Raw genomic sequence first — 27,297 nt, 5'->3', positions numbered from 1 at the left:
GTGATCCAAGCTTTGAACACTAGATACACTACACACATATTACACACAACTACATTTTTCAGTGATATTTTGGTAATATATAGTAATTTCTAGTGATTTAAACGCGCGTGTGAATTTACCCGCTCGACATTGTCGAGCGGGTGGATTAAATCGCGGAGGCGCCATGTTCAGAATTACGGCAGCCATTGAAAACGCAAACTTTTTGCACCCTTAGGGTGCGAAATCATAGAACGCAAAAGTTTGCGGCAACATGTCCAACTTCAATATGGCTGCTGTTTTTAATATTGCGTCGTATCTGAGCATGCGCAGTTTTTAAATTCCGTGGTTTTAATCACTTTTGCTGTTCTCCGAGACTTCAACTTTCACCGCTCGACTCAGTCGAGCAGTGGAAGTTAAAGTCACAGAAGACGGCAAAAATGACTAGAGTCACGGAATTTTCAAATTTTTTCAAGTTGCGCATGCTCAGATACGACGCCATATTAAAAACAGCCATGTTTTAGGCGGCTATATTGGGCGCCATGTCTAAATCGGCCATGTTGCCGCAAACTTTAGCGTCCTTTGAGTTTGAGCCCATACGACACCCAAAAAGTTTGCGTTTTTACATGGCTGCCGGAATTTGAAACATGGCGCCTCCGTGATCCAAGCTTTGAACACTAGATACATTACACACAAGTACACACAAGTACACAACTACATTTTTCAGTGATATTTTGGTAATATATAGTATTTTCTAGTGATTTAAACGCGCGTGTGAATTTACCCGCTCGACATTTGGATTAAATCACGGAGGCGCAATGTTTAGAATTACGGCAGCCATGTAAAAACGCCAACTTTTTGCGTGTCGTGAGTTTGAGCCCTATGAGTTCGCACCCTTGGTGTGTGTGCGTGCTGCTCATAGGTCAGCAGTCCAATTCACAGGGCATTACAATTTAGGGCTTTTTTCCTCTACTGGCGGCGCTTGTAGAGCTTTTGTATGTGAAATCTATATAAAAAAAATTTGACAAGCACCATCACCGGCAAAAAAAAGCCCTAAATTGTAAAAAATTTGCCCTGTGAATTGGACTGCAGATCCCTATAGCAATTGGGAAACGCACAATTCGCCCTGACGTTTGGTGGCAACCCTGGCAGAAATATTTCTTCAACTTTTTCCAACTTTCTCCGCCTCTTTTCCAGCTTTCTCCACCTTTTTACGAAAATGACCCATGGTTGGAAAAAAGTTGGAGTACATTTCAGGTTGGAGAAATGGCGGGAAAAAGTTGGAAAAAACTCGGAAAAAGTTGGAGTGAATTTTTGGTTGGAGAAAAGTTGGAGAAACTTGTCCGCCATTCCTCCAACCATGGGTCATTTCGTAAAGAGTTGGAAAAATGGCAGGGGAGCGTTCGATAGCTGGCCGAGGGCCTCGGCCTGGGCCAACGGAAAGACAACTTGATAAATCAAAAACTCACTATGAGAAAATCCCATGTAAATATTTGAAATTATAATGTAGCAGTGCTGACACTACGAACATATAAAATAAACCATGATAAAAAATTGGCCGGATTTTTGGCCTCGGTCAGCTATCGAACGCTGCCCAGAGAAAAGTTGGAAAAAAGTTGGAGAAAAGTCGGAGAAATATTTCTACCAGGGAAATTTCTGGAAACTATTTCATGCAGTCATTCGTATGTGGTATACACAGTATATATGCTAATTTAATAAACAAATAATATTTTTACAAATTGTTTAGAATGTCTGGTACAAAATTTTCCCCAAAATTGATAAAAAAAAAAAAAAAACGAGACCTTATTATTGTTCAGTTTGTGGGTGTAACAGTAATTCCGGGAGAAATAGAGATCTGAGTTTCCATGCATTTCCGAGGTTAGACAAACAACAACCTGTCAAAGTAAAAAATTGTTTCGGTGATTTTAATAAAATATATCGGTGTTATGCTTCGAAACGTGCATTAAAAATCAAAACAGTAAATAAAAGAGCAATGGATGCGATCTCTTCATTTTAATTACTATGATTATACGAAGAGTAAGTATACTATATTTAAACAAAACTCTAAATACTTCAACATCACAAGTAACAAGTTTTTGTTTGTTCTAAATAATTAGCTCACGATGCATCAGAGCCAAGGCACGTTTTTAAAAAAAATGCTGTCCCATCATGTAATTTACCAACTACTTATGAGGAGAACAGAAATTGTTGTTATGAACCTGTCACTTGAACCTGTTATTCGTATAAACACGACTTCCTTTGAAGAAATTTCGTGAGGAATTCGTTTTTCGTGCCCATGACAGTATGTACTCAATAGTTAATTATATTTTTTTAATAAAAACAATAAAATTTTATACTAAGGAGATATACTTGACTCCATGTAATTAGTTTCTTATTTTGCCGGTTGCTTACAGCGCATGGCCACGCCCACAGTGCGTTTCCCAATAGTCCATCTAGAGATGTAAAAATACCGGTATTTTTTTTTTCGGTATTAATACGGTATTTAATACGGTATTGATACGGTATCATCGCATTTAATACCAAATGGGTGTTCTGTATGTTAAAATACGGTATCAAACTGAATTTTTGAGACGATACCGTATTAATACCAAATACACCCCTATAGATGTAAAAAATACGGTATCAAAAGTTCAACATTGAGTGGCGCTAGTGTCAATTTTACTGTCCGCCATCTTTTTTGTACCGAACTTTAAACCTTTTTAGTATCAAAATAAATGAAGCGAATTAATTATTTAATTATCAAGTCTAAATAATTAATTATTAAAATTAATAACATAATTATTTACAGACAATAAACAGACAAGAAAATATAAACTAACCTCGTTTGCTTATGCCACAGTATATTTTTAATTTAGATTTAATTATTGGAAATTAAATAATTCAGTGTCCTCAAATTAATCAAATATACGAATAAATTTTATAATAAAAATTACTAGTGTAATTTATAAACAATTATATTTATAAATTATTTAATTAAGTTATTACCTATATTGTATCATTTATCCTATTTCTTTGGGATTTTTTTTCATCAACAAAAAAAAATAAATAATAATAATTGTTTCCAAAATGGCTGATGCCATGCGCTACTAGAGTGGGTATAAGCAGAGTGGAGCCATAGATGATTTTTACCTCGGAAGTGACGGAACCCCCTTATACCCACTCCATACGGTGAGCTCGGAAGTGACGAAAACCTCTTATACCCACTCCATACGGCGAGCACAAAATGTCGGTCTAATGGGACCTCAGTGGCTTCACTCTGCTTATACCCACTCTATGCGCTACTGCCCACTAGCGCCAAGATGTACAAATTTTTGATACCGTATTGATACCGTATTTTTACATCTAGAGAGGTGTGTATTTTAGTATCAAATGACAGATACCGTATTTTTACATGGGAACATCGGTATTTCCATGGTAGAAATACTACAGGTATGGCAGTGCGCAGCCTGGTTTGGCCGCTGTGAATCGACCAATCAAAAGGTCGCCTTGGGTGCGTTCCGTGGCTATCCAGTCCGTACGAACTTCAAAATGGCGACGAAAAAAATGAAAATTCTAATAATGTTAAAAGTTACTATGATACATCACTATAGCCAAAGAGAAGGCCAGAGATTTATAAAAACTTAAAATATTAAGTATTACTATTTTTTTCAGGTTTAAGTTGACAGAGTTTCTATTTAATTATTTCAAATCTGTCGAATAAATTGGCTAACGTCAAATTTGATCAGATTATTTTCAAATGAAAAAAATCAGGTCTACCACAACAAAGGATCAAAATATTTCCAAACTCCGCCATTTTGAAGTTCGTACGGTCTGGATAGCCACGGAACGCACCCCTTCTCGCCACAAAAATGGAAGACTTTATGCGCGCGCGATACAAATTTGTTAAGAAAATTTTCAAGTTTTTTTTAAATTATTCAAAAGTTATCATATTTATTCTACTAGATTTGGTATATCTTATAATGATTCACATACATCAATAATAAAAATTAATTATTTATATTAAATAAATGAATCCAAGTATAATAAATACAACACAACCTCTATTGTTTGTGGCATCAAAAAAAACAACAATGAAAATATTATAATTTATTTGTTAAACTGTCTTGGTTTTTTTATTTTTTTGATTTTTTATAAACATGCTCCACATATATTTATTAGTATTTACAACAAATTTTCAAAAAATGAATTGACGCATAGAAGGACGTCGAAGTTAACTTGATGAAACTTAGAAAAAATAAGAAGTCCTGTGGTCTAGTGGTCGAGGCGTTTGCCCGGAAAGCAAAAGCCCGGGTTCGATTCCCGGCAAGGGAACTTCGTTATTTTTTCTAAGTTTCTGGTTTTTTTTCAAAAAATGAATTGACGCATAGAAGGACGTCGGAGTTAACTTGATGAAACTTAGAAAAAATAAGAAGTCCTGTGGTCTAGTGGTCGAGGCGTTTGCTCGGAAAGCAAAAGCCCCGGGTTCGATTCCCGACAAGGGAACTTCGTTATTTTTTCTAAGTTTCTGGTTTTTTTTTTTTCAAAAAAATAGTTACAATATAAAAAATAGTTGTCAAAACAGTATGTTAGAGAAAGAGGATCTTATAATAGAGATTGCGTGTTAGAAAGAAATGCAAAACAGCTCGATGGCGCGTTCTTGATTGGTTGAAAAAATAAGGCTGCGCAGAACGCGACGAAAAAAGCATGGACTACTGCCATCCCTGTAGTACTTCTACCATGGGTATTTCGGTATCTGTATCGTATTTGGCGCTCGGTATTAATACGGTATTTAATACCGTATTAAATACGGTACCGTATCGACTCACATCTCTAAGTCCATCAATTTTTCGTCACGATTTGCGTTGCTTTTCAGCCCATCAAAAACGTGCTTTTTTTCGATTCAGCCAATCAAATGCTTGCCTTTGATTGGTCAATTTACAGTGGCCAAGCCAGTCTGCGCACTGCTATATTTGTAGTTCTTGTCTTCTTGTACCATGGATCTTAGTACTTTGTTTATTTAACAAATGAAATACATGCAGTTTATTCTTATAAATTAAAATAGTAATCCTTAAGGACAACCATTTGCTTAAAAAAAATGTAACTGAGAAACTAAGGAATACATAAAAACATGGGGTGCATTCCTTTAATAAAAATTTTTTTTCGCTCTGCAATTTCGCCCTGTAATACCGATTAAAAGCTAGAAACAGAAACAAAAGTAATAAAATTCTCTATGCAATATCCCAGACTTTACAGTTTACGATAATATCTGGTACGACCTATGTGACAATAACAAACAATAAAAAACAATTACAACAAGTCATTTTCCTATTTATTTCAGTTTGATATAAACATCGAACAGTCATTCAGGTTATTCTTCCAATAATTCTAAATAAAAAAAAATAATGTCATGTGTCATGTGTACTAGTACTGCCACTAGAAGAAATAGCATTTTCCTAAAAAATATTGGTCAGTAGAACAGAAAGAAATTACAGAGTGAAAAAAAAGTTTTATTAAAGAAATGCACCCTTAGTTAGGGTTGTTAATGAATTTGTTTGTCTATAATTTACACATATATAGTACGTATATAAAATGATTGACCGTCAAATTATCGAATTGTCAACAAACAAGAGAGGTTATATTTTTATAGTGTTTCTACGTAAGTTTATACAGCTGAAACCATTTAGTTACTCAAATATTATTTTTTTTCTTTTTTATATTATAATTTATTCATTTATATTAATATATTGTTTCTATTATTAATGAAAAATTAGATAAAACATTCAAATAAGTCTATATATATATATAATATTTGGCCTATCATAGAGCTTTAAATTTTGCACATGTGCGTTGATGAACTCTTTTTGGTTTTAAACCAGTTATCAACGGTTGATAACAGTTGAGGGTCTGGATGCAATAACACGTCGAGCGCTCGAAGTCAAGAAAATGCTATGTTGCTGTGGGTGGAAATTAAGAAAAATTAAAATTGAAAAATTAAAACAAAAAAAAATACAGTCGTCGATAAAATTAAAAAATACATGTTTTTCTCCAAATAAACTTTTTTATATGATAATTACTTTACGAGATAAAAAATAAAAACGAAATTTTTTTTTTTGAAAAAAATACTTTTTTTTAATCATATAACTCGAGACAACTTCTTTAAAAAGTAATAAATCGACTTGAAATTTTGACTGTAGCTTCATTATAAGCTACCGATTGCAACAGTATAATAAAAAAACTCATTTATTCATATTGTTTAATTTTTATTATATGATTATTAAATGTCGAGGAAAAATTCAATTTGTCTAACTTTGAATGAAAAAAGAGTCGGAGAAATTTAAAAATTGGGTAACTTGTCAGTGGCAATATTGTTGAGCAGTATATCAAGAAGTTTTTTACAAATTTTCAGATATTTTTATTAATTATTTACTGAGTTATTAATTTAACAACAAATTGCGTATACTGTTTTGTATTTATATGGATATACAAACGCGCGAACATACGCGTTCGCTTGAGAGGGGAACTGACGATCACGCATACATAGCCCTAACGGCGGCTCTGTTTTGTTGTTTAAAAAATTTTAAATAAATTATTTTTATTCAGTTTTTTTCAATTAGTGAAACCTGAACGTATCCTGAATAAGTTTTCTGAACATCGCTATCAAAATTTATCAAATATTTAATTTTTTATTCAGTTTTTCAGAAAGGATGAAACGCGTTCCTGAACAGGTTTTCGGAATTCGACCAAAATCAGGAATTTATCAATAAATTTATTTTATTTATTCAGTTTTTCTGTTCAGGAAAGGATCAGGAAACCTGAACGTATCCCAAATAAGTTTTCTGAAGATTCGACCAGAGGTTTATCAATAAATAATTTTTTTTATTCGCTGTTCAGACAGGAAAACCGAACGTTACCCGAATAGGTTTTCGAACATATTCTGACCAGGATACGATCAGAAAATTTATCAAATATTAATTTTTATCAGTTTTTCTAAAAGGAAAGGAATGAAATTTCCGGAAGGTTTCCTGAACATTTTCGACCAGATATATCAGAAATAATAATTTTTGCTCAAAGTTTTTCCCAGGTGCTTATCAGATTCCTGACGCCTGAATAAGGCAGCTTTTGATTTTGACAGAATATTATCAGGAAAATATTTATTATTATAATAAATATTATTTACATATAATTTTGATTCTAAAATAAATGAGGGACAATTTAAATTGTTTTATTTTTTTAACGTTTCTAACGCAGCGAGCTGATTTGTTTTTTGGCGATGTAAAAAATCAATATCGCATCATGCATGGCCGCGCGTCCGTAACTGAAAGTCCGAGTTCGCGTCCGCTGTAATGTTTTAGTAATGTTGTCAAATCTCACGTTCATCATCAAAACATTGCTATGAAGGAAACATTTAAACAAAAAAAATTACTTGATCTTCAGCGGAATTCTGTTCCATTTCCAAGATTTGGTCGTTTTCGATCCGATTCTGATCGGTAAAGGCAGCTTTAGCTTCGAACTGTTTGGTTATATTTAGTCAGGAACGCTGTTAGTAGGCCTAAATCCCTACCTGATGGCCTGATCGAATTAAAATGCGTTATTTCTGACCGTTCCTGAACAGGATTCCGATCCGTTTGATTTGAAATCGGTTCCTGATCGGTTCTGATCAGAACCTTAACTTTTTCACTCGGGTTAGCCAATGCTGTTCGATTCTAATTTTAAAATAAATAAATAAAATTTACGAAAGTTAGAAAATAAGTTGGAATACCTGGACTAAAGGTGATAGCAAATATAATTCCTTAGCTTTTTTCATAAACCACTGTTGCCTCTGTTTTTTTATTCAAATGTATTGTTTCAATTTTATTTGTTAAATAAATAATGTATTTTATGTACTTATTTCCGTTCAAGAAGTTTTTATTAAAAATTGTTATTTTATTGTTTTGTTCATGAACATTTAAAGTTATTTATCATAATTTTATGTAATATTGCTGCTTAATTAGCCGGTCATTCATTTTTACGGTCTGAGGGTCTGGATGCAATAACAGTCGAGCGCTCGAAGCAAGAAAATGCTATGTTGCTGTGGGTGGAAAATAAGAAAAATTAAATTAAAATTAAATACAGTCGTCGATAAAATTAAAAAGTACATATTTTTCTCTAAATAAACTTTTTTATATGATAATTAGTTTACGAGATAAAAAATAAAAACGAAATTTTTTTTTTTGAAAAAAATACTTTTTTTCAATCATATAACTCGAGACAACTTCTTTAAAAAGTAATAAATCGACTTGAAATTTTGACTGTAGCTTCATTATAAGCTACCGATTGCAACAGTATAATAAAAAAAATCATTTATTCATATTGTTTAATTTTTATTATATGATTATTCAATGTCGAGGAAAAATTCAATTTGTCTAACTTGAAAAATATGTACTTTTTAATTTTATCGACGACTGTATTTTTTTTTTTTTTTAATTTTTTAATTTTAATTTTTCTTATTTTCCACCCACAGCAACATAGCATTTTCTTGACTTCGAGCGCTCGACGTGTTATTGCATCCAGACCCTCAGTTATTAACCGTCAAAAAAATGAATGACCGGCTAATTAACAGCTCTACATAATATATTACCATAAAAAAATTATTAATGTTCATGAATCACTAGACAAAACAAATAAATAACAATTTTAATAAAAAACTTTTCTTGAAATTTTCTGGAAATAGTTTCTAGAATACATAAGTAATACATTATTTATTTAACAAATAAAATTGAAACAATACATTTGAATAAAAAAAAAATACCAAGGGCAAGCAGTGGCTATGGAAAATAAGATAAAGCTAAGGAATTAATGTTGCTTATCACATAAGTTCTTTGGTCACATCAATTCCTTAGCTTCATCTTTCCGTAGCCACTGCTTTTCCTTGGTTTTTATTTATTTATTTTAATAAATTAGAATGCTCACGAAAAGCAGTGGCTAACCCGAGTGGAAATTTAGTTAAGGTTCTGATCAGAACCGGATCAGGGAACCTGATTTCAAATCAGAACCGGATCAGGAATCCTGTTCAGGAACGGATCAGAATGTAACGCTCTTTTTTAGGATTCTGATCAGAACCGGATCAGGAAACCTGGCCAGATTTTAGGGTTAGAGCCAGGATACCTAAACAGGAATGGATCAGGATTCCTGACTAGAATATAACCAGGAATCCTGTTCAGGAACGGATCAGAATGTAACGCTTTTTTTTAGGATTCTGATCAGAATCGGATCAGGAAACCTGACCAGGATACTTGATCAGGAATGGAACAGGATTCCTGATCTGAAACGGATCAAGTAATTTTTTAAAAAAAATTGTTTTTTATTAATTGATGTTTTGTAACTAATTTACTATAGCAATGTTATTGATGAAACAGATTGAACGATAAGATTGTATATACCTAACATAACTTAAATTACCTAACCACTAGCGGGACGCGAACTCGGAACTTTCAGATTACAACTACGGACCTTAACACGCGCGGCCATGCCGTCTATCGATGATCTGATGTGATTTTTTGCTTTCATAAATTACATCAGCTCAAAAAAAACTTAAATTAGAATTTGCGACGTTAATTTAACGTAAAAATAAAATATAACAATTTGTTAAATTGTCCCTTGTCATTTTGTTTTAGAATCAAAATTATAATAATAAATAAATATTTATTATAATAATAAATATTTTTCCTGATAATATCCTGGTCAGAATCTGTTCAGGAAACCTTATTCAGGTAACGTTCAGGTTTCCTGATCCTTTCCTGAACAGGAAAACTGAATAAAAATTAAATTATTTGATAAATTTTTCCTGATATCCTATCAGAATCTGTTCAGGAAACCTTACTCAGGATACGTTCAGGTTTCCTGTTCCTTTCCTGAACAGGAAAACTGAATAAAAAAAATTAATTTATTTGATAAATTTTTCCTGATCGTATCCTGGTCAGAATATGTTCAGGAAACCTTATTCAGGTAACGTTCAGGTTTCCTGTTCCTTTCCTGAACAGGAAAACTGAATAAAAAAAAATTAATTTATTTGATAAATTTTTCCTGACAGTATCCTGGTCAGAATCTGTTCAGGAAACCTTATTTGGGATACGTTCAGGTTTCCTGATCCTTTCCTGAACAGGAAAACTGAATAAATAAAATAAATTTATTTGATAAATTTTTCCTGATAGTATCCTGGTCAGAATCTGTTCAGGAAACCTTATTCAGGATACGTTTCGGTTTCCTGATCCTTTCCTGAACAGGAAAACTGAATAAAAAAAATTAAATTATTTGATAAATTTTTCCTGATAGTATCCTGGTCAGAATCTGTTCAGGAAACCTTATTCAGGATACGTTCAGGTTTCCTGTTCCTTTCCTGAACAGGAAAACTGAATAAAAAAAATTAATTTATTTGATAAATTTTTCCTGATAGTATCCTGGTCAGAATCTGTTCAGGAAACCTTATTCAGGATACGTTCAGGTTTCCTGATCCTTTCCTGAACAGGAAAACTGAATAAAAAAATTAAATTATTTGATAAATTTTTCCTGATAGTATCCTGGTCAGAATCTGTTCAGAAAACCTTATTCAGGATACGCTCAGGTTTCCTGTTCCTTTACTGAACAGGAAAACTGAATAAAAAAAATTAATTTATTTGATAAATTTTTCCTGATAATATCCTGGTCAGAATCTGTTCAGGAAACCTTATTCAGGATACGTCGAGGTTTCCTGTTCTTTTCCTGAACAGGATTGGATAAGGTTACCTGACCTAAGGAAATCGTAAGGTGTCCTGACCAGGTTCGGGTCAGGAATGAGTCAGGTTCCCTGAATAAGGAATCCTGATCCGTTTCTGATCAGGGTTTGAGGTCAAATAGGGCATCCTGAAAATTTTTCCACAATAAGGAATTAAGGTGGCTTACTATTTAATTTCTTAGGCTCCATTAATTCCTTAGCTACTGCTTTTCCTTGGACATTTTATTTTTTTAAAAATTAATTACATGTTTTTTATTTATTAAACTAGCGCCCTCGCCGGCCGCAAGCGGCCGCCTCAGTTGTTTCTATGCTATATGCTATATGCTAAATTCCAATGACACGTCATCATGTGGTGTTATTAACAAAAAAAAAAAAAAAAAAAAAAACAATGAAATTTTTAATTAGAGAAAAAATTAATTTATAAATAATATTTGACGATGACTAATAGAATGCTTGAGCCCAGCCCGCGGATACGAAATTAAAAGCCTTTTGATTTGTACTAATTTTTAATAATGTCAACAATTATTTTATTTACACGTTATTGAAAGGTGGAGGACAGGTTAATTTTTTTCAAATTGACTCGGAACATGCAAAAATTGCTAAATGATCAGAATTATTTTGTATTAATTTGTGCTATTAACATCGGAATTATTCACCTGAAGAATAACGACAAAAAAAAAAAAAGTTACTCCAAAAAATGTTTATACAATAGACAGACGCATGGTGTTTTAAATGATGGATCCTTTTTCCATTTATTCCCTATCTATTTCAAAGAAAAGGGCAATTCTGGTGGAAATATTTCTCCGGCATTACTCCGTTTTTGGTCCATTTCTTGAGAAATTACTCTGACATGAGATCAATGCTGGATTTTTGTCTCCTTCATTGATCTCATGCCGAAATAATTTTGCCGGTACTAATTTCATGCCGACGAAATTACTCCGGCATCAATCTCATGTCGGAGTAATGCAGGACTGCAGGAGTAATGCCGGAGTAATATTTCCACCAGGGAAAAGCTACAACTTGTATCAATAAAATAAAAAGTTACACCTCAATAACAATAACATAGATTGTAAATTAAAATTTTTTAGCTCACGTCTTTCTCATCAAAAATTTATTGAAGGCAATATGCAACTGTTAATGAATAATTGTCGTTCAACAATTTTTTTTCATCTATGGTCTGTCATCATCTGCTATTTATTGTAAGAAGAAATAGCTTACTCTAAATTTTAATTCACAATAATTTGTTATTATTATTGATGTATGAATTCCGATTTTATGAGTGCAAAATAGCTATTCTGCTCTTTTCTTTAAATTAGATAAGAATTCAATTAAAAAGACCCCATGCGTTTGTATATGAACATTTTAGAGCAAATATTTTATTTTTGTCGTTGTTTTTGAGGTAAAAATCCAATGTTTGTACAAATTAGTACAAAATATTCTGATTATTTAACATAAAGTATTGTAAATTTAAATTCTCGAGTAAACTATTTTTTTTTAAATACTATTAAAGTACGAATCCTGCTTTCATTGATTCAGATAAGCTCATGACTTTTTTTTCAAGAATAAAGAAAAAAATTATCTATCATTATTTATTATCCGAGGTGCCATGCAATTGTTAATAATCAATTTTCGTCAAATAATTTTTTTCTATTCTTTTCAATTGTAGGACAAATTCTGTTATTATTAATATAAATTAACCCATGACTTTTTCTTTAAGAGTAAAAACAAATCATTCAATAACATTTATTTTTTAAGGCACCATGGAATTGTTATTAAACAATTACATGACACCTCAAAATAATAGAATAATAATCTTTTAAATAATTTTTATCTTTGGAGAGAAAAACGTTGGCTGATAATAGCAGAATTCGTACTTCAGTGGAAAATAATATAAAAAATTGTTAATTAACGATTATTGCATGTCACCTCGAACAATTGTTAACATTTATTTATAAATATTGTTGAATTATTTTTTTTTTTTCTTGAAGAGAATGTCGTGAGTTTATTTAAACCAATGAATGCAGGTTTCGTACTTCAATAATGATTGAATAAAAAAATCTGATTACTTCAAAATTTTAATTAACAGTACTTTGTTATTATTGTTAATTATGTACAAATCTTGATTTCATTCTTACAGGTTCGCGTGCGCCCTATTTGAAAATGAATCTATCTTTTTTTTTGTGTTTGGATGCAGTTTTTTTTTTTTCAATTTTTCGTTATTTTTTTATTTATAACACATTAGCTACTTTTTTATTTATAACAATTCAATTAAATATTGGTAAATCATTTGAAGGTTATGGGCATTAATATTTTTTTGACAGATATAAAATGTTGTTATAATCACATATGTCAACACACACATACATATGTATATGCAATTAGCGCCACCTATATCAATTTATACGACATGCACGTGACCTTCTAATACCCCAATCAGATTCCAGTAAATTCAAAAATGAGGCGCTAAGTTTGAAAAATGAAGCGCCAAGTTCAAATTTGGATGCGCACGCAAAATGCGATGCCATGACACTAATGCTTTTTTTATTTAAGGATAAATAAATGATTAAGGACAAGCAGTAGCTAAAGAAAAGATGTAGCCAAAAAAAATTATATGGTAAAAATTAGAACTGCTGGTTTTTTTTTCCGTTTTACCCTATTTCTACGTTTTAAACGTTTTATCCATATATTTAATAGGGATCTGACCTATGGGCGGGGTTTGGTCGCTCACGCACACATTTATTGTGTAAAAGCTTATCTGTGAGGCAATACGGCGCATTCCAGACCGTTTTACTTATTTACTATAGCACACGGAGAGAAAAAAATATTAGGTTTTACTAAAAAAAAACACTGGATTTTACTATGTTTTATAGTACTGGTGGATGTTTTGGGAAATTTAGCAACATTTATCATGTAAACAGTGAGTTTTACTATGTTTGAGAATTTTAATCAGACGTAGTAAGTATCATAATACTCAATCGTAAAAATGGCCATGTTTAAAATAAAAAGTACTATGTTGTATAGTCAAAAATATATTTGATTAAAAAAATATTTTACAAATTTGTCAATTTTTTTTCTGTTGTATTATTAACGCAGAAGCTTTTGTTTTGTTTGTTTTTTTTTTTTTTTTTTCACACTCTGACCGGGGATCGAACCGACGAAGTATGTATTGACTGGGTGTCGGATACGCTTTAGACCGCTCAGCTACGGGACTAAACTGGAATTAACGTAAAATTGACTCTTTTGTTTGGTATTTCGTCTTTCTGCATTTTTTACCATGTTAACATAGTAAAATTCGCTTCAAATATCGTAATTAATATAAAACACACAATAAAAATTAAATCGGGAATCGTATTTTTTAAAATTGATGAGTAGTATAAATAACATTGTTTGAATTTAGGTACCGAATGATTATTTTAACGAGCGTCAATTGTCAATTCTACTATGCTAACATAATAAACATTAATTTACACATAGCACTTTGTATCTACAGTTTATTAAAAAAAAGAGATTTCGTTAGTACTTTCGACTATGTCTTCAGTAAAAAAAATCTTGTTCCATAGTTTGATTACAAATGATTTAATTTACTATGTGCCTTTATTAAAATGAATAGTATAAATAAAGAAAAATATAAAAAAAAATATTATATCTTATCAAAAATCCGAAAACATCCACCGGTACTACAGTAGCATAGTAGTACATGATATTTTTTTCTCTCCGTGTATGCTATCGTCAACAAACTATACCATAAAAAATTTTTCCATGTAGTTTCAATGGTCTGGAAATAGTTCACTGTGCGCCACCGGATGCCATGGTGAATAGGTCAGATCCCTATACTGCTATATTGCGCATAGGGCATGATTTTGTTCGGAATCATTACGGTGCAGCCAATCTCTCTGTCGCAGTCATACTGCTGGACAAAAATCTTTTGCGCATGTCCGAATTATTATTTGAGTGGGAGCTCGGAAACATTCGGCAACGCACACAAATTCATTGTGTATACGTGTGAACCGAACGGATTATTTGGACATGCGCAAAAAATTTTTGTTGAGGAGTATTACTAGGTGCTTTCTTTTGTGTATTTATTTTTTTTCACGTTAATGCGCATGATCATGCACATGCGTATGTCATGCAAACTTGAAGAGAGAACAGTGGCGTCGAACAAATCATTTTTAAAAAATAAGAATTAAAACATGGCTGATCCAGCCCCTCATGCCCTACGCTGTTGTAAACTGACTTTTTGCTGACTGCGCATTTAACTGCGCATGCGTAAAAATAAACAGGAAAAAAAATAAATACACAAAAGAAAGCACCTACTGCGACAGAGAGATTGTCGTCACCGTAATAAATCCGAACAGCCCACTTATGGGAAAGCATAGGCGATGCGCAATATAGTAGTAATAGGTGCTTTCTTTTGTGTATTTATTTTTTTTCCTGTTTATTTTCGCGCATGCGCAATTGAATGCGCAGTCGGCAAAAAGTCAGTTGGCAACAGCGTAGGACATGAGAGGCTGGATCAGCCATGTTTTAATTTTCATTTTTTAAGAATTATTTGTTCGACGCCACTGCTCTTTCCTCATCTTTGCATAATATGCGCATGTGCATGATCATGCGCATTCAAGTGAAAAAAAATAAATACACAAAAGAAAGCACCTAATTAATAGGGGGAATCGGGGCAGAATGGAACGGCGGGGCAAAATGGAACACCCAAAAAAATATTTTGACTTACATTTTTTTTCATTTTTTCGTCTCTCTTTGATTAAAAAAGCCGGAAAAAAATAGACGCGATAAAAAAAAAATTTTTTTTTAAATTTTTTGAGCATTTTTTTTAAGAACAAAGAAAATTATTTTTTATATGTTTTTTTTTGTTCATCGAGAAAAATGGTGATAAATTAATTTAAAAGCAATTGTTCGTAATTATAAATGAAGAGAAATAAAAAAAAGTTTATTTTTGTGATTAATATCACATGTTATTAAACAACGATAAATAAATTTATAATAATAATTTTTTTTTTTAATTTTACGGAGGTGGGATAGACGCGAAGCGTCCCACCTATAGTATTGTTTTCACTATATGTTTTATGAATACCGCTCATAGCTTCTATAATAATTAAGCTAGATTATTCGTATTAGGCTTAAATTAAAGATCTTGACGAGCTCTAGAGCCTCTGATAAAATTAAAATTTTTTGGGTAATTATTGAGTGTACAAATGACAAAAGAAAAATGTAACGAAATCTTCGAAGCGAGATATTGAGAAAACTAAGAAAAAATCATGGATGCGAAAATTTCACAGATAACAGTAAATGATAAAATAAAGATAATTAAAAAAAGTTTATATTTTTTAAAATCGAATTCGTTTGTTTATTCAAGAAAAACTGAAACGACGTTTTTTTGGAACATACATAACTTTTTAAAAAATTAACTAAGGGGTTTTATTTTAGTTTTAATGGATTCCTCGTCGAAAAATCTACAACCAGGGCCATACTCGAAATTTTTTCGACAATTAGATTTTTAATAATTAACGATTGTTTATAAAAAATATCAGAGTGAGTAGTTTATAAAATAAAAAGAACCACAAAGAAATCGTTCAATGAGCTTATTTGGCTTAGCAGGTTGTAGAAAATTTTCTAACAAATTTTTTGACTATAATATGAGATTTTTTTAGTTAATTATTTAAACAATTAATGTAGATTTAAACAATGATTATTTTTTTTTTCATTATTTTTTTTGCCGTACGCATGCGCACTTGTGACTGCAGAGCATAATACCCACTCATTTTTACCATTAGATTTTTTTTTTTAAGATGGCAGATGGTAGCACTCAACAATTCTAGGAATCAATTTGGTTTATTTATTTTGTATTTATCCTGTTTTTTGAAAGTTTGAGGTTAAAGTTTTATAAATAAATTTAATATAACAATTAATTGTAATATAATAATTTATTATATTACAATTCATTATTAAATTATTAAAAAAAATTATAATTTCGGAGTTAACGCGTCCCCCCACCGGAGTTTTGAAAATTTTCAGAGAATGCAGCCGTTACTAAATTTTCTGCTGTTTTTTTTTTAAAATTATTTATGTTTTTTTTATTAATAAGTGAGAAAAACTAATCGAAAAATACTATTGTCACACATCGATTTATATTTTTTCCTCAATTGTTCCATTTTGCCCCGCTTTCCCCTATATGGTTTTATCCATGGATAAATAAAGTAAACAACTCAAAAACTCACAATATGCCCATCCCTGAGCACACTGAGCATATAGGCAACGCAACATGAAATACAGTATCCACATAGCATAGACAACGCAACATGAAACATTGCATGAAACACAGTATACTAAATATCTATTTTGTTAATTGATTTAAAGTGTTAAGTTTAATTTTGGTTTCAATAATCAATATCAAAAAGTTTTGCATATTCTGTTGAGTTTAGCATTTAAAAGTGACAGTGAAAATCAACATTTGTTGTAAGTATTGATAAATAATAAAATATACTAAAACTTATAACTACATGTATGTATACATATATATATAATATAATAATTCATGTTCATACTGTAATAATTCAATTTATAAGTATAAGCACATGTATGTATACTTTCATACATACCTGGATAGATATTCTTGGCATAATTATCCCATGTACATGGGATAACATGGAAACGCTCTAAAGCGATATGTCGTTCGATGAAAACCATTGAGAAAGATACAAATAAAGCCATAAATTCGGGTGAATTGCCACAGAATAGTTAATAGTTATCCCAGTCGCTCGGGATAACTTGCGGATAATTATGTAAAGAATAGCTATTCTGCATATATGTTCGTACCTATCCATATATATTTACTAGTCTTATAAATTAGAGTCCTTAATACACTCAGAGAAGGATAAGTTAACAGTTAACATACCAATATGTTTACATTAAACATACAAAAGTTTAATGTTAAGATATATATATTAACAATAAACATAGATAACTTAACTGTTAACATACGTATGTTTATAGTTAACATACGTATCTTTACGCGGCCAAATATTTTGATGCGCCAGTCTACTTCTTGTCATCTTTTTTTTTTGACATTATATTGTGATACTATTCTAATTGTAATATAATATAATATGTACTCGTGTTGTCATAAATTTATTCAAATTTAGTTTTTTTGTAAATTCGTTCTTAATTTTACATTCAATTTTTATATTTACATACGTAAATGTCTTCAACTATCAGCCTAACCTTCAAATTGTGTCAATTTCAGATATCTTAATAGTTAACATACGCATATTAACTTTTAAGATACGTATGTTTAATGTTAATATATATATCTTTGATGTAAACTTATCAGCCACCACCCATTTTAACATGGCATATGTTAACATTAAACAGGATATGTTAACTGTTAACATATCCTTCTCTGTGTGTATACAGACTGTCCCGTTTTAATTGGATAATAGATTTTTCTTGAAAAATATGGCCCGAATTTAAAAATGATTAAAGTAAAAGTTGTAGGGTTTGAATAGGGACCTGGAAAAAAAAAAAACAACAATTCGAAAAATTCAAAACGGCGGAGTTTCAGGTATGAACATAGTTTTTTCAAATGGATACTATATTTTAGGTTACAAGGGCACTGGGAATAATGTGTGAATTTCCAAAGCGTAAGAGGGGTAGTGCGCTTTTTGGAAATTCACACATTATTACCACTGTTCCTAGTAACATAAAATATAGTTCGTTACATGTGCCCAATCAGAGAGCCCGCTCACAACTCATTTGGAGGGGAAACACTCGCCAAGGCCAGCCAAGGCTCGTGCTTGCCCCTCCAAATTCGTTGAGAGCACACTCTCTGAGTGGGCACTTGTAACGAAATATACTATTTTGTTATGGATACGAGATTTTTTGTTAATAAAAATTGGAATTAGGTAGGATATATCGCGAAGAATACGTAAATATTTTTTTGTTATGTGTCCAGGTGATTAAATATCTATAATTAATAAACAAACAACGGAAAATGCAGCGCGGCGCTCGGAAATTTTATGTTTTTTTTTTTTTCAAGTACAAAGCGCGCGATTTTTTGTTAAGAAAAATTAGAATTAGGTAGGATATATCGCGAAGAATACGTAAATATTTTTTTATTATGTGTCCGGGTCATTAAATATCGATAATAAATTAACAAAGACCGGAAAGCGCAGCGCGACGCTCGAAAATTTGATGTTTTTTTTTTTTTTCAAGTACAAAGCGTGCGATTTTTCGTTAATAAAAATTAGAAGTAGGTATCGGTTGTTTGTTAATTTCCGTCGTTTGTTAATTAATTATTGATATTTAATGACCCGAACAAATATTTAAAAAAATATTTACAAATTTTGCGTGATATATCCTACCTAATTCTAATTTTTATTGACAAAAAATCGCGTGCTTTGTACTTGAAAAAAAAAAAAAACATTTTACTTTTTCTAGATACCAATTTACTGAATAGTGTTATTTTTGATGTAATAGAAACATTTTGGTACAAAAAAAAATACAGTATCCATATAAGGGATTACCCCGACCAAATTTTGGGGTATAGAAGAAGGGATAAATCCTATCCCGGGAAAAAAAAGTGATCTTTGAAGATCTTCAAAGATCGTTTATGGAAGATCGTTGAAGATGTCGCTTTTGTCCGCATCATTGACTATCACTGACGATCTCCAACGATGTCTGTCTACCGTCAACGATCTCTATGAGAATTATGATGTCGAACGATCTGGAAATATATATGAAGATAAACAACTATCTTCAACGATATAATGATTTGAAAATTAAAAAAAATTAATTTAAAATAAAATTAACATCAAAATGCATTACTAAACATTTATATTAAACGGAACGACATAAATTGTTATATTATATTTTATTAATTAAGAAAATATTTTTTGAAGCTTATAAACTTTCTTACGTACCAAGTTGAAAAATTTAAAATTTAACTATGAAATAACAAAAAAGAAAGAATGTTTAAAGCCAAAATTTAATAAGTAAATAATCATAGAATAATTAAAATAAATCAACTTGGTATTTCACGTTAAAATTAAAAAATCTTCTTATTTTGTTATTACCTACAGGGTAACGGGTTAGGAGGGAATGTGTATAAATGTAGATCTACCTTTGTTGTAAGAATTAATTCGAAATAAATATTGTTGTTGAGAGCGTGTCAATCTGGATGGTCGCCTGTTGTTGTTGATAGTCTCGAATAATCCAAACGTAAAATGAACTCAAAGCACAGAAAACAACACCCCGGAGAAATGTCACAGTCAATAATGTTTTATATAGGATTAGGGAAGGTTAAATAACACAGGAAATAATAATTTATCACAAATATTAATTAATTTAAATTCACTCGAAAAATGTTATTTATTTAAAACGTAAAAGTTCAATTTATTTATTTAATTTTTATCAGAAGTGTTTGATTAAATTAAATTAAAAGTAGGGATGATCTTAGGTGGTAACATCTTTGACCAATCAAAATTGATGGTTCTCATGATAGTCAGCATTTAATTGTTGCTGAGATATTATTCTAAATAATTAATAAATTCAACGGATGTTAAATATCGAGTTGCTGATTTAAAAATGCAACTGCGGCATGAGAAAATAAAATTTAAAATGAAAAATTATATTGAAAAAGTAAATAATATTTAAATAACAAATGTCAATGACGCTAAAAGTGAAATATAATTATTAAAAATAAAAAGAAAAAATTTATGTGCTACTCGATATTGTTCTATATCCCTTGAATTTACCAAATATTATTTATTAATTAATTATTTTTAAATATTAAAATACCAGTACGTAACACATAAGTATATTCTCATTGTCTTATATTAACAATCCATTTGTTTTTATTCTTTTTTTTTTAAGACATAAGTTTTTAAGTATAAGCTTTAATGACTTTTTGATGACAAGCAAAATGACAATATTACGTCAGTCTCAATTGGACATTTTTATCTAATGAAAAAAAAATTGTCATTTTCAACAAATATTTTAGATAGAAATTTAATTAGTAGAAGTCGTTCTAACTCAAGAAATGGATTAACTAGTCCAACAAATAACTTTGACCGAAGAAGTCCAAACCTTCAATCTGACGAACAGCAATTATCGTTAGATTACAAGAGGCTGTCGAAGATGAAGACCAACTTTTTGGCTTCGAGTATGCAGATGCAAATGTAAGTTAAATATATTTATTATTTTTCAAATAAAATTAAAAAACTATCCTGATATATAATTTTTTATGTTTATTCATTAGATGATTCGCTTGGGAAACAATATTTTTGAAGACGATTCGTTCCCAGAGAAGAAGATGTCTAATTGAGACTGACGTAATATTGTCATCAAAAAGTCATTAAAGCTTATACTTAAAAACTTATGTCTTAAAAAAAAAAGAATAAAAACAAATGGATTGTTAATATAAGACAATGAGAATATACTTATGTTATTTTTATAAGCTTCAAAAAATATTTTCTTAATTAATAAAATATAATATAACAATTTATGTCGTTCCGTTTAATATAAATGTTTAGTAATGCATTTTGATGTTAATTTTATTTTAAATTAATTTTTTTTAATTTTTAAATCATTATATCGTTGAAGATAATTGTTTATCTTCATATATATTTCCAGATCGTTCGACATCATAATTCTCATAGAGATCGTTGACGATAGACAGACATCGTTGGAGATCGTCAGTGATAGTCACTGATGCGGACAAAGCGACATCTTCAACGATCTTCCATAGACGATCTTTGAAGATCTTCAAAGATCACTTTTTTTTCCCGGGATGTTCAATACATTGATCCGAGAACCATTGCCAACCTCAAAAGGATGAAGTTTTTGTTTTTTGTTCTGTTAGAACAATTGTTTTTCAAAATAATTATTGTACAATAACCTAATATTATTAATCTCTGAAATACATTCTATCAACTTTTTATTTTTTTAAACATTTATTTAAAAGTTAAAAAAAATATGTAAATCGTGAAACACCGCAGAAAAAAAAAACAGTTGGGTGTACTGAGTGCAGTTGTGTTAGTGTATGATTTAGCTGCTGTGGTAGTATGTATGTATCAATGAACAATATGCCTGGATTTATTACTGGCGTTTTTAAACCTACGCGCTACAACATAGCGGATCACTATTCGGTGTTGCCAAGCGTATATTAGAATATAGCCGACGTCATATATACTGCTCGATTAGATGAATTTTTTCAGACTTTAATTATTAATTACAAAAAAATTAAGCTCTAAACCTCTTTGATTTTTCTTCCATACTTTGTTTTGTCTCATTTTATAACCCAATAGTTTTTTTTTCACGATGTCATATTGTCGATTAAAAATATTGGTATTTTAATGGACTTTTTTTTTAGAAAAATCGTGTTCTCCATAAGAGCCCATGTTAAAAGTTGTCAACTTTGAAAATTAATAAAAAAATAACGAGCTTCCAAACAATTACCAAAAAATTACATAAATTGTATCAGTATTTCAAAAATCTACTGTAAAAATTTCAAAGCATTTTCATATTTAGTGACTGGCCAAGGGTAATCCCTTGAAAAAACTATGTTTATACCTGTAACTCCGCCATTTTGAATTTTTTTTTTTCTATGACCCCTTCCAAACCCTACAACTTTTACTTAGATCATCTTTTAATTCGAGCCATATTTTTCGATCAAAATCCATTAATAGATTGAATTGGAACAGTCTGTATACATATATTTTAATTGATTTTAATATATATATATAAATATAATAATTAATTGAAAAATTACATGCATAAGTGCATGAATGTATATGTACCTACACATATTTATATTTCTATGTATACATATATATTATATTATTTATATATGATAATATAATAATTCAATTCATAAGTACATATACATATAAAAATAAAACAATAAAAAATATTATATTAATCTCTTTTTAGAATTGTCAATATGAACGCAAAACGTTGTAAAGAGACGGAAAAACTGTCTCGATCATCACAAATCCCTGATGAATCTAAAATGGATCCCAACAAATTGAATGTTGATAAAAATAATGAAAACGGAAATGGAAATATTAATACTTATTCTTTAACACTTGATTCAAATTGTAATTCAAAAATATTATTACTAAAACTAATGTTTGGCAAAGGTATGCTCGAAAAAACAAAAACCAATGTAACTCCATTAGTCGTCAAGGTTCAAGTTTGCCACCCTGATTTAACTGATCAAAAACCACAGGAAAATCTTGCGAAGAAATCAAGACCATTAAGTACTGAACGTGTACGACAATATCGTGCTAGACAACGTGAAAAAAAATTACAAGAAAATCATGATGCTCGATTAGCTTCAACATGTTCACCTGTTTCAAGTACTGAACGTTCACGGCAATATCGTGCTAGACAACGTGAAAAAAAATTACAGGAAAATCCTGATGCCATATTAGACTTAAAACCAACTACTTCATCAGGTACGGAACGTTCACAGCAAAATCAAAATCCGGATGAACGATTAATACAAAACAAAACGAGTACAAGTTATCCTACTCCCTTAATCGTCGAGGCTAAAGTATATAATCATGATTCCGACGATGAGAAATTACAGGAAAATCCTGCGAAAAAATCAAGACCATTAAGTACTGAACGTGTACGACAATATCGTGCTAGACAACGTGAAAAAAAATTACAAGAAAATCATGATGCTCGATTAGCTTCAACATGTTCACCTGTTTCAAGTACTGAACGTTCACGGCAATATCGTGCTAGACAACGTGAAAAAAAATTACAAAAAAATCATGATGCTCGATTAGCTTCAACATGTTCACCTGTTTCAAGTACTGAACGTTCACGGCAATATCGTGCTAGACAACGTGAAAAAAAATTACAAGAAAATCCTGATGCTATATTAGACTTAAAACCAACTACTTCATCAAGTACGGAACGTTCACAGCAATATCGAAACCTAGATAAACGATTAATACAAAACAAAACGAGTACAAGTTATCCTACTCCCTTAATCGTCGAGGCTAAAGTATATAATCATGATTCCGACGATGAGAAATTACAGGAAAATCCTGCGAAGAAATCAAGACCATTAAGTACTGAACGTGTACGACAATATCGTGTTAGACAACGTGAAAAAAAATCACAAGAAAATCCTGATGCCATATTAGACTTAACACCAACTACTCCATCAAGTACCGAACGTTCACAGCAATATCGTTCTAGAAAACGATAATTTATAACAAAATAATTTATAAGAATACAAAATTTTATACTCATTTTTTATTATTGTGTAATTTAAAATAATATTACAAAATTGCATATCACAAAGAATATCTTGAATAGCTAATATGTATAATTACCATTTTATTTTAATATATGGATCTTACTAGTTAATGAAATGAACAATAATATGAATACCAACCGTAATATGAATTTTCAATACCAACAAAAAAAACAATAAAAAGAACTTATACTTTTATCACCGCAATCGCTCCATAAGAAGTTTCACTTCCCCCGCACGTACTCGCAACATAATGCATATTTTTTTTAATTTAGGTTTGAAACAGGATATATTTTTTTAGTTTAGATATGGTGCTCGAAATCATCCAAACATGGCATATATATATATATGAGCAAGTCTACTAATTCCGAACGTCGATGTGGGCCTCACTATCTTCTATCCTGCTGAAAATTGATCAGTCGCAAGACTAGATTAATACGGTAAACTCGTATTTTTTTTTTTTTTTTTTCTAGTCATTTTTGGAGTTATTCTATGGGGAATTCCATCACATTCATATTTTTTTTTTTTTCAAATAATTTTTTCAGACTTTTAGAACGAAAAGAAAGTTTTATCAATAATATTTTTCTACGTAGAAATTTCTCAGCTTTTTATAGGAAATCTCAGTTTTTTTGTATATTTATAAAAAAACTTTGAAATCAGGGTTTAAAATGTAAAAAGCTGTTTTTGTGGGATTGCCCACACATCGATTTATTTCAAAATATTTCTTTCGCAAAGCGAAGAAAATTTCACTATATTGGTGAAAAATTCAGGATGGGATATCTCCGTAAAAACTAAAAACAGCCAGAATCAATAAAAAAGTAAAAAAATAAAATAAACAATAGGGTTTTTACTTTTCTTTTTTTACCTCAATGAACTTACCTCATCGAATAACGGTTGAAGATAGGCTTAATCGATTGGTGATGATGCCCTGAATATAAAAATAACATTGGCTGACAATTTAAGAGGAACTTTTGTGATGGGCGACTTTGAATCCTAAAAACAAAACATTTAAACTTAAGATTTGAAGTTTTTTGGTCGGCCATCAAGAAAGTTCCTTCTAAATGGTCAGCCATCGTTATTTTTATATTCAGGGCATCATTACTGATCGATTGAACCCATTTTTGACGGTTATACGATAAGATAAGCTTACTAACCTCCTTTTTTTTTTTTTTTCATTTTTTTAAATTTGCAGTTTTTCTTTCGGCCATCAAAAAAGTTTTTCATAAATAGTCGGCCATTGTCATTTCCATATTTTGCGCATTATTACTAATCGATTGGGCCTGGTTACAATTATTATACACTGAGAGAAATTTTAACTAAAAATTAAAACCCATGTTGAATAGAAATTACTATACTGCTTTGTAATTTTTGTTTTATTTCTGGGATTGGCCGCGAGAGATGATATTCTACAATAAAATTATGTAAAATGTCACACAATGTCAAAAAATTGTTATGTTACTTCAAGTCTCTGTACATCGTTATCTATTGCAGATAGACATGGGGTTGAGTGGAGTTAATTATTGAGAATTTAATTCTAAACAATTTATAAAGAATTACTTTTTTTGATTAATGTCTTAGATAATGAGTTATGAGTTAATTAAAATAAAGCACATACATGTTTTGTGGAAACGATAAAAAATATTATAAGTTCGAATAAAAAATACTGAACAATTTAATAAATATTCTAATATATATAATAAAATTTATCATGTACACATATAAAAGTTAGCATAGACTTAAATATTTTTTACTATATCGCTTTGTAAAAATTCTGGTTGTGGGGCGAAATAATACAAAGATGGCCGACTGATTGAACAAATGATTGAATTGTCATGTAATTTCAAGCATTTCTACAGCCTTATCTGTTGAAGCTAGGTATGGGGTTAAGCGAGGTTTATTGTTGGTAATTTATTTCTAAACAATTTATCAAGAATGAATTTTTTCTATTTTCAATTAGTTTTCGAGTTTTGAGCGTGTAATAGTCAATGGCCAAATTTTTTACATAACTTTATTGTAAAAATTATTTATCAATATACGAATAATTCTTACAAATAATCGGAGGAACGCAGTTTTTACTATTCGATTTGTAATTTTTTCTTACACGTTTGTAATTTTTAGTTAAAATTTCTCTCAGTGTACGGTAAGGTAAGTTGACTTACCTCATTTTAGCTATTTTTTTTGTTAGAACTTGCAGTTTTCAGGTCGGCCATTAAATAAGTTCCTCCCAAATGATTAGCCATTGTTATTTTCATATTCAGGGCATCATCACCAATCGATTGAGCCTATTTTCAATCGTTATTCGATGAGGTAAGTTCATTAAGGTAAGAAAAAAAAAAGTAAAAAACCCTATTGTTTATTTATTCATTTTATTTTTTTACTTTTTTATTGATTCTGGCCGTTTTTACGGAGATCCTATCCCGAATTTTCCACCAATATGGTAAAATTTTCTTAGCTTTTCGAAAAAAATATTTTTAAATAAATCAATGTATGGGCAAGCCCACCAAAACAGCTTTTTACCTTTTAAACCTTGATTTCAAAGTTTTTTTATAATTATACAAAAAAACTATGATTTCCTATAAAAAAAGCTGAGAAAATTTTCTACTGTAGATTTAATTCTACGTAGAAAAATATTTTTGATAAAACTTTTTTTTCGTTCTAAAAGTCTGAAAAAAATTATTTGGAAAAAAAAAAAAAATATGAATGTGATGGAATTCCCCATAGAAAAACTCCGAAAATAATGACTAGAAAAAAAAAAAAAAAAAAATACGAGTTTACCGTCTTAATCTAGCCTTGCGACTGACCAATTTTCAGCAAGATAGAAGATAGTGAGGCCCACATCGACGTTCGGAATTGGTGGACTTGCTCATGTGTATTATATGACGATCTAAACCCCAGCTCGACAGCGAGAAAAATGAAAATGAGCTCTCTTGTCATAGACTCCATTTCATACAGAACTTTGACAAAGTTTTTAAAGCGCCGCCGTCGGAAAAAAAGCTCTAATGAGAAGATCCTCATTCATGAATACGAGTGCTGGAATTGACATCCGGAAATTTTCCAGAAAATTTTAAGTAAAGTTTTTTTATTAAAATTGATCATAAAAATGAGAAACTGTTTTAAGTAAAGCTTTTAATAAAATTGTTAATAAAAAAGAAAAACTATTCCCGAAAGTTTTCTAGATAATTTTAAGAAAATTTTTTTTATTAAAATTATAATAAAAATGAGAATTGATATAGTGATATACTTTAATTTATTCCAGTCGAATTCATAAGCCAATTTTTTAAAGTAGTCA

At 30.5% G+C, this 27,297-nt stretch overlaps 1 protein-coding gene across 1 annotated transcript; it reads left to right on the top strand.

The window, feature by feature from the left end:
• Positions 1–17,026: 17,026 nt before the first annotated feature.
• On the top strand, positions 17,027–24,458 carry LOC122849052 (golgin subfamily A member 6-like protein 22). Its single transcript, XM_044147582.1, has 2 exons — positions 17,027–17,194; positions 22,667–24,458. Exon 2 carries the CDS (start codon positions 22,677–22,679, stop codon positions 23,958–23,960), a length of 1,284 nt encoding a protein of 427 aa, XP_044003517.1. The 5' UTR covers positions 17,027–17,194; positions 22,667–22,676; the 3' UTR covers positions 23,961–24,458.
• Positions 24,459–27,297: the final 2,839 nt, after the last annotated feature.

This window comes from Aphidius gifuensis, linkage group LG1 (genome assembly GCF_014905175.1).
Source record: "Aphidius gifuensis isolate YNYX2018 linkage group LG1, ASM1490517v1, whole genome shotgun sequence".
Taxonomy (NCBI): Eukaryota; Metazoa; Arthropoda; class Insecta; order Hymenoptera; family Braconidae; genus Aphidius; species Aphidius gifuensis.
Note: the sequence above shows the minus strand (reverse complement) of the source record. Positions and strands in the feature narration are given on the sequence as shown.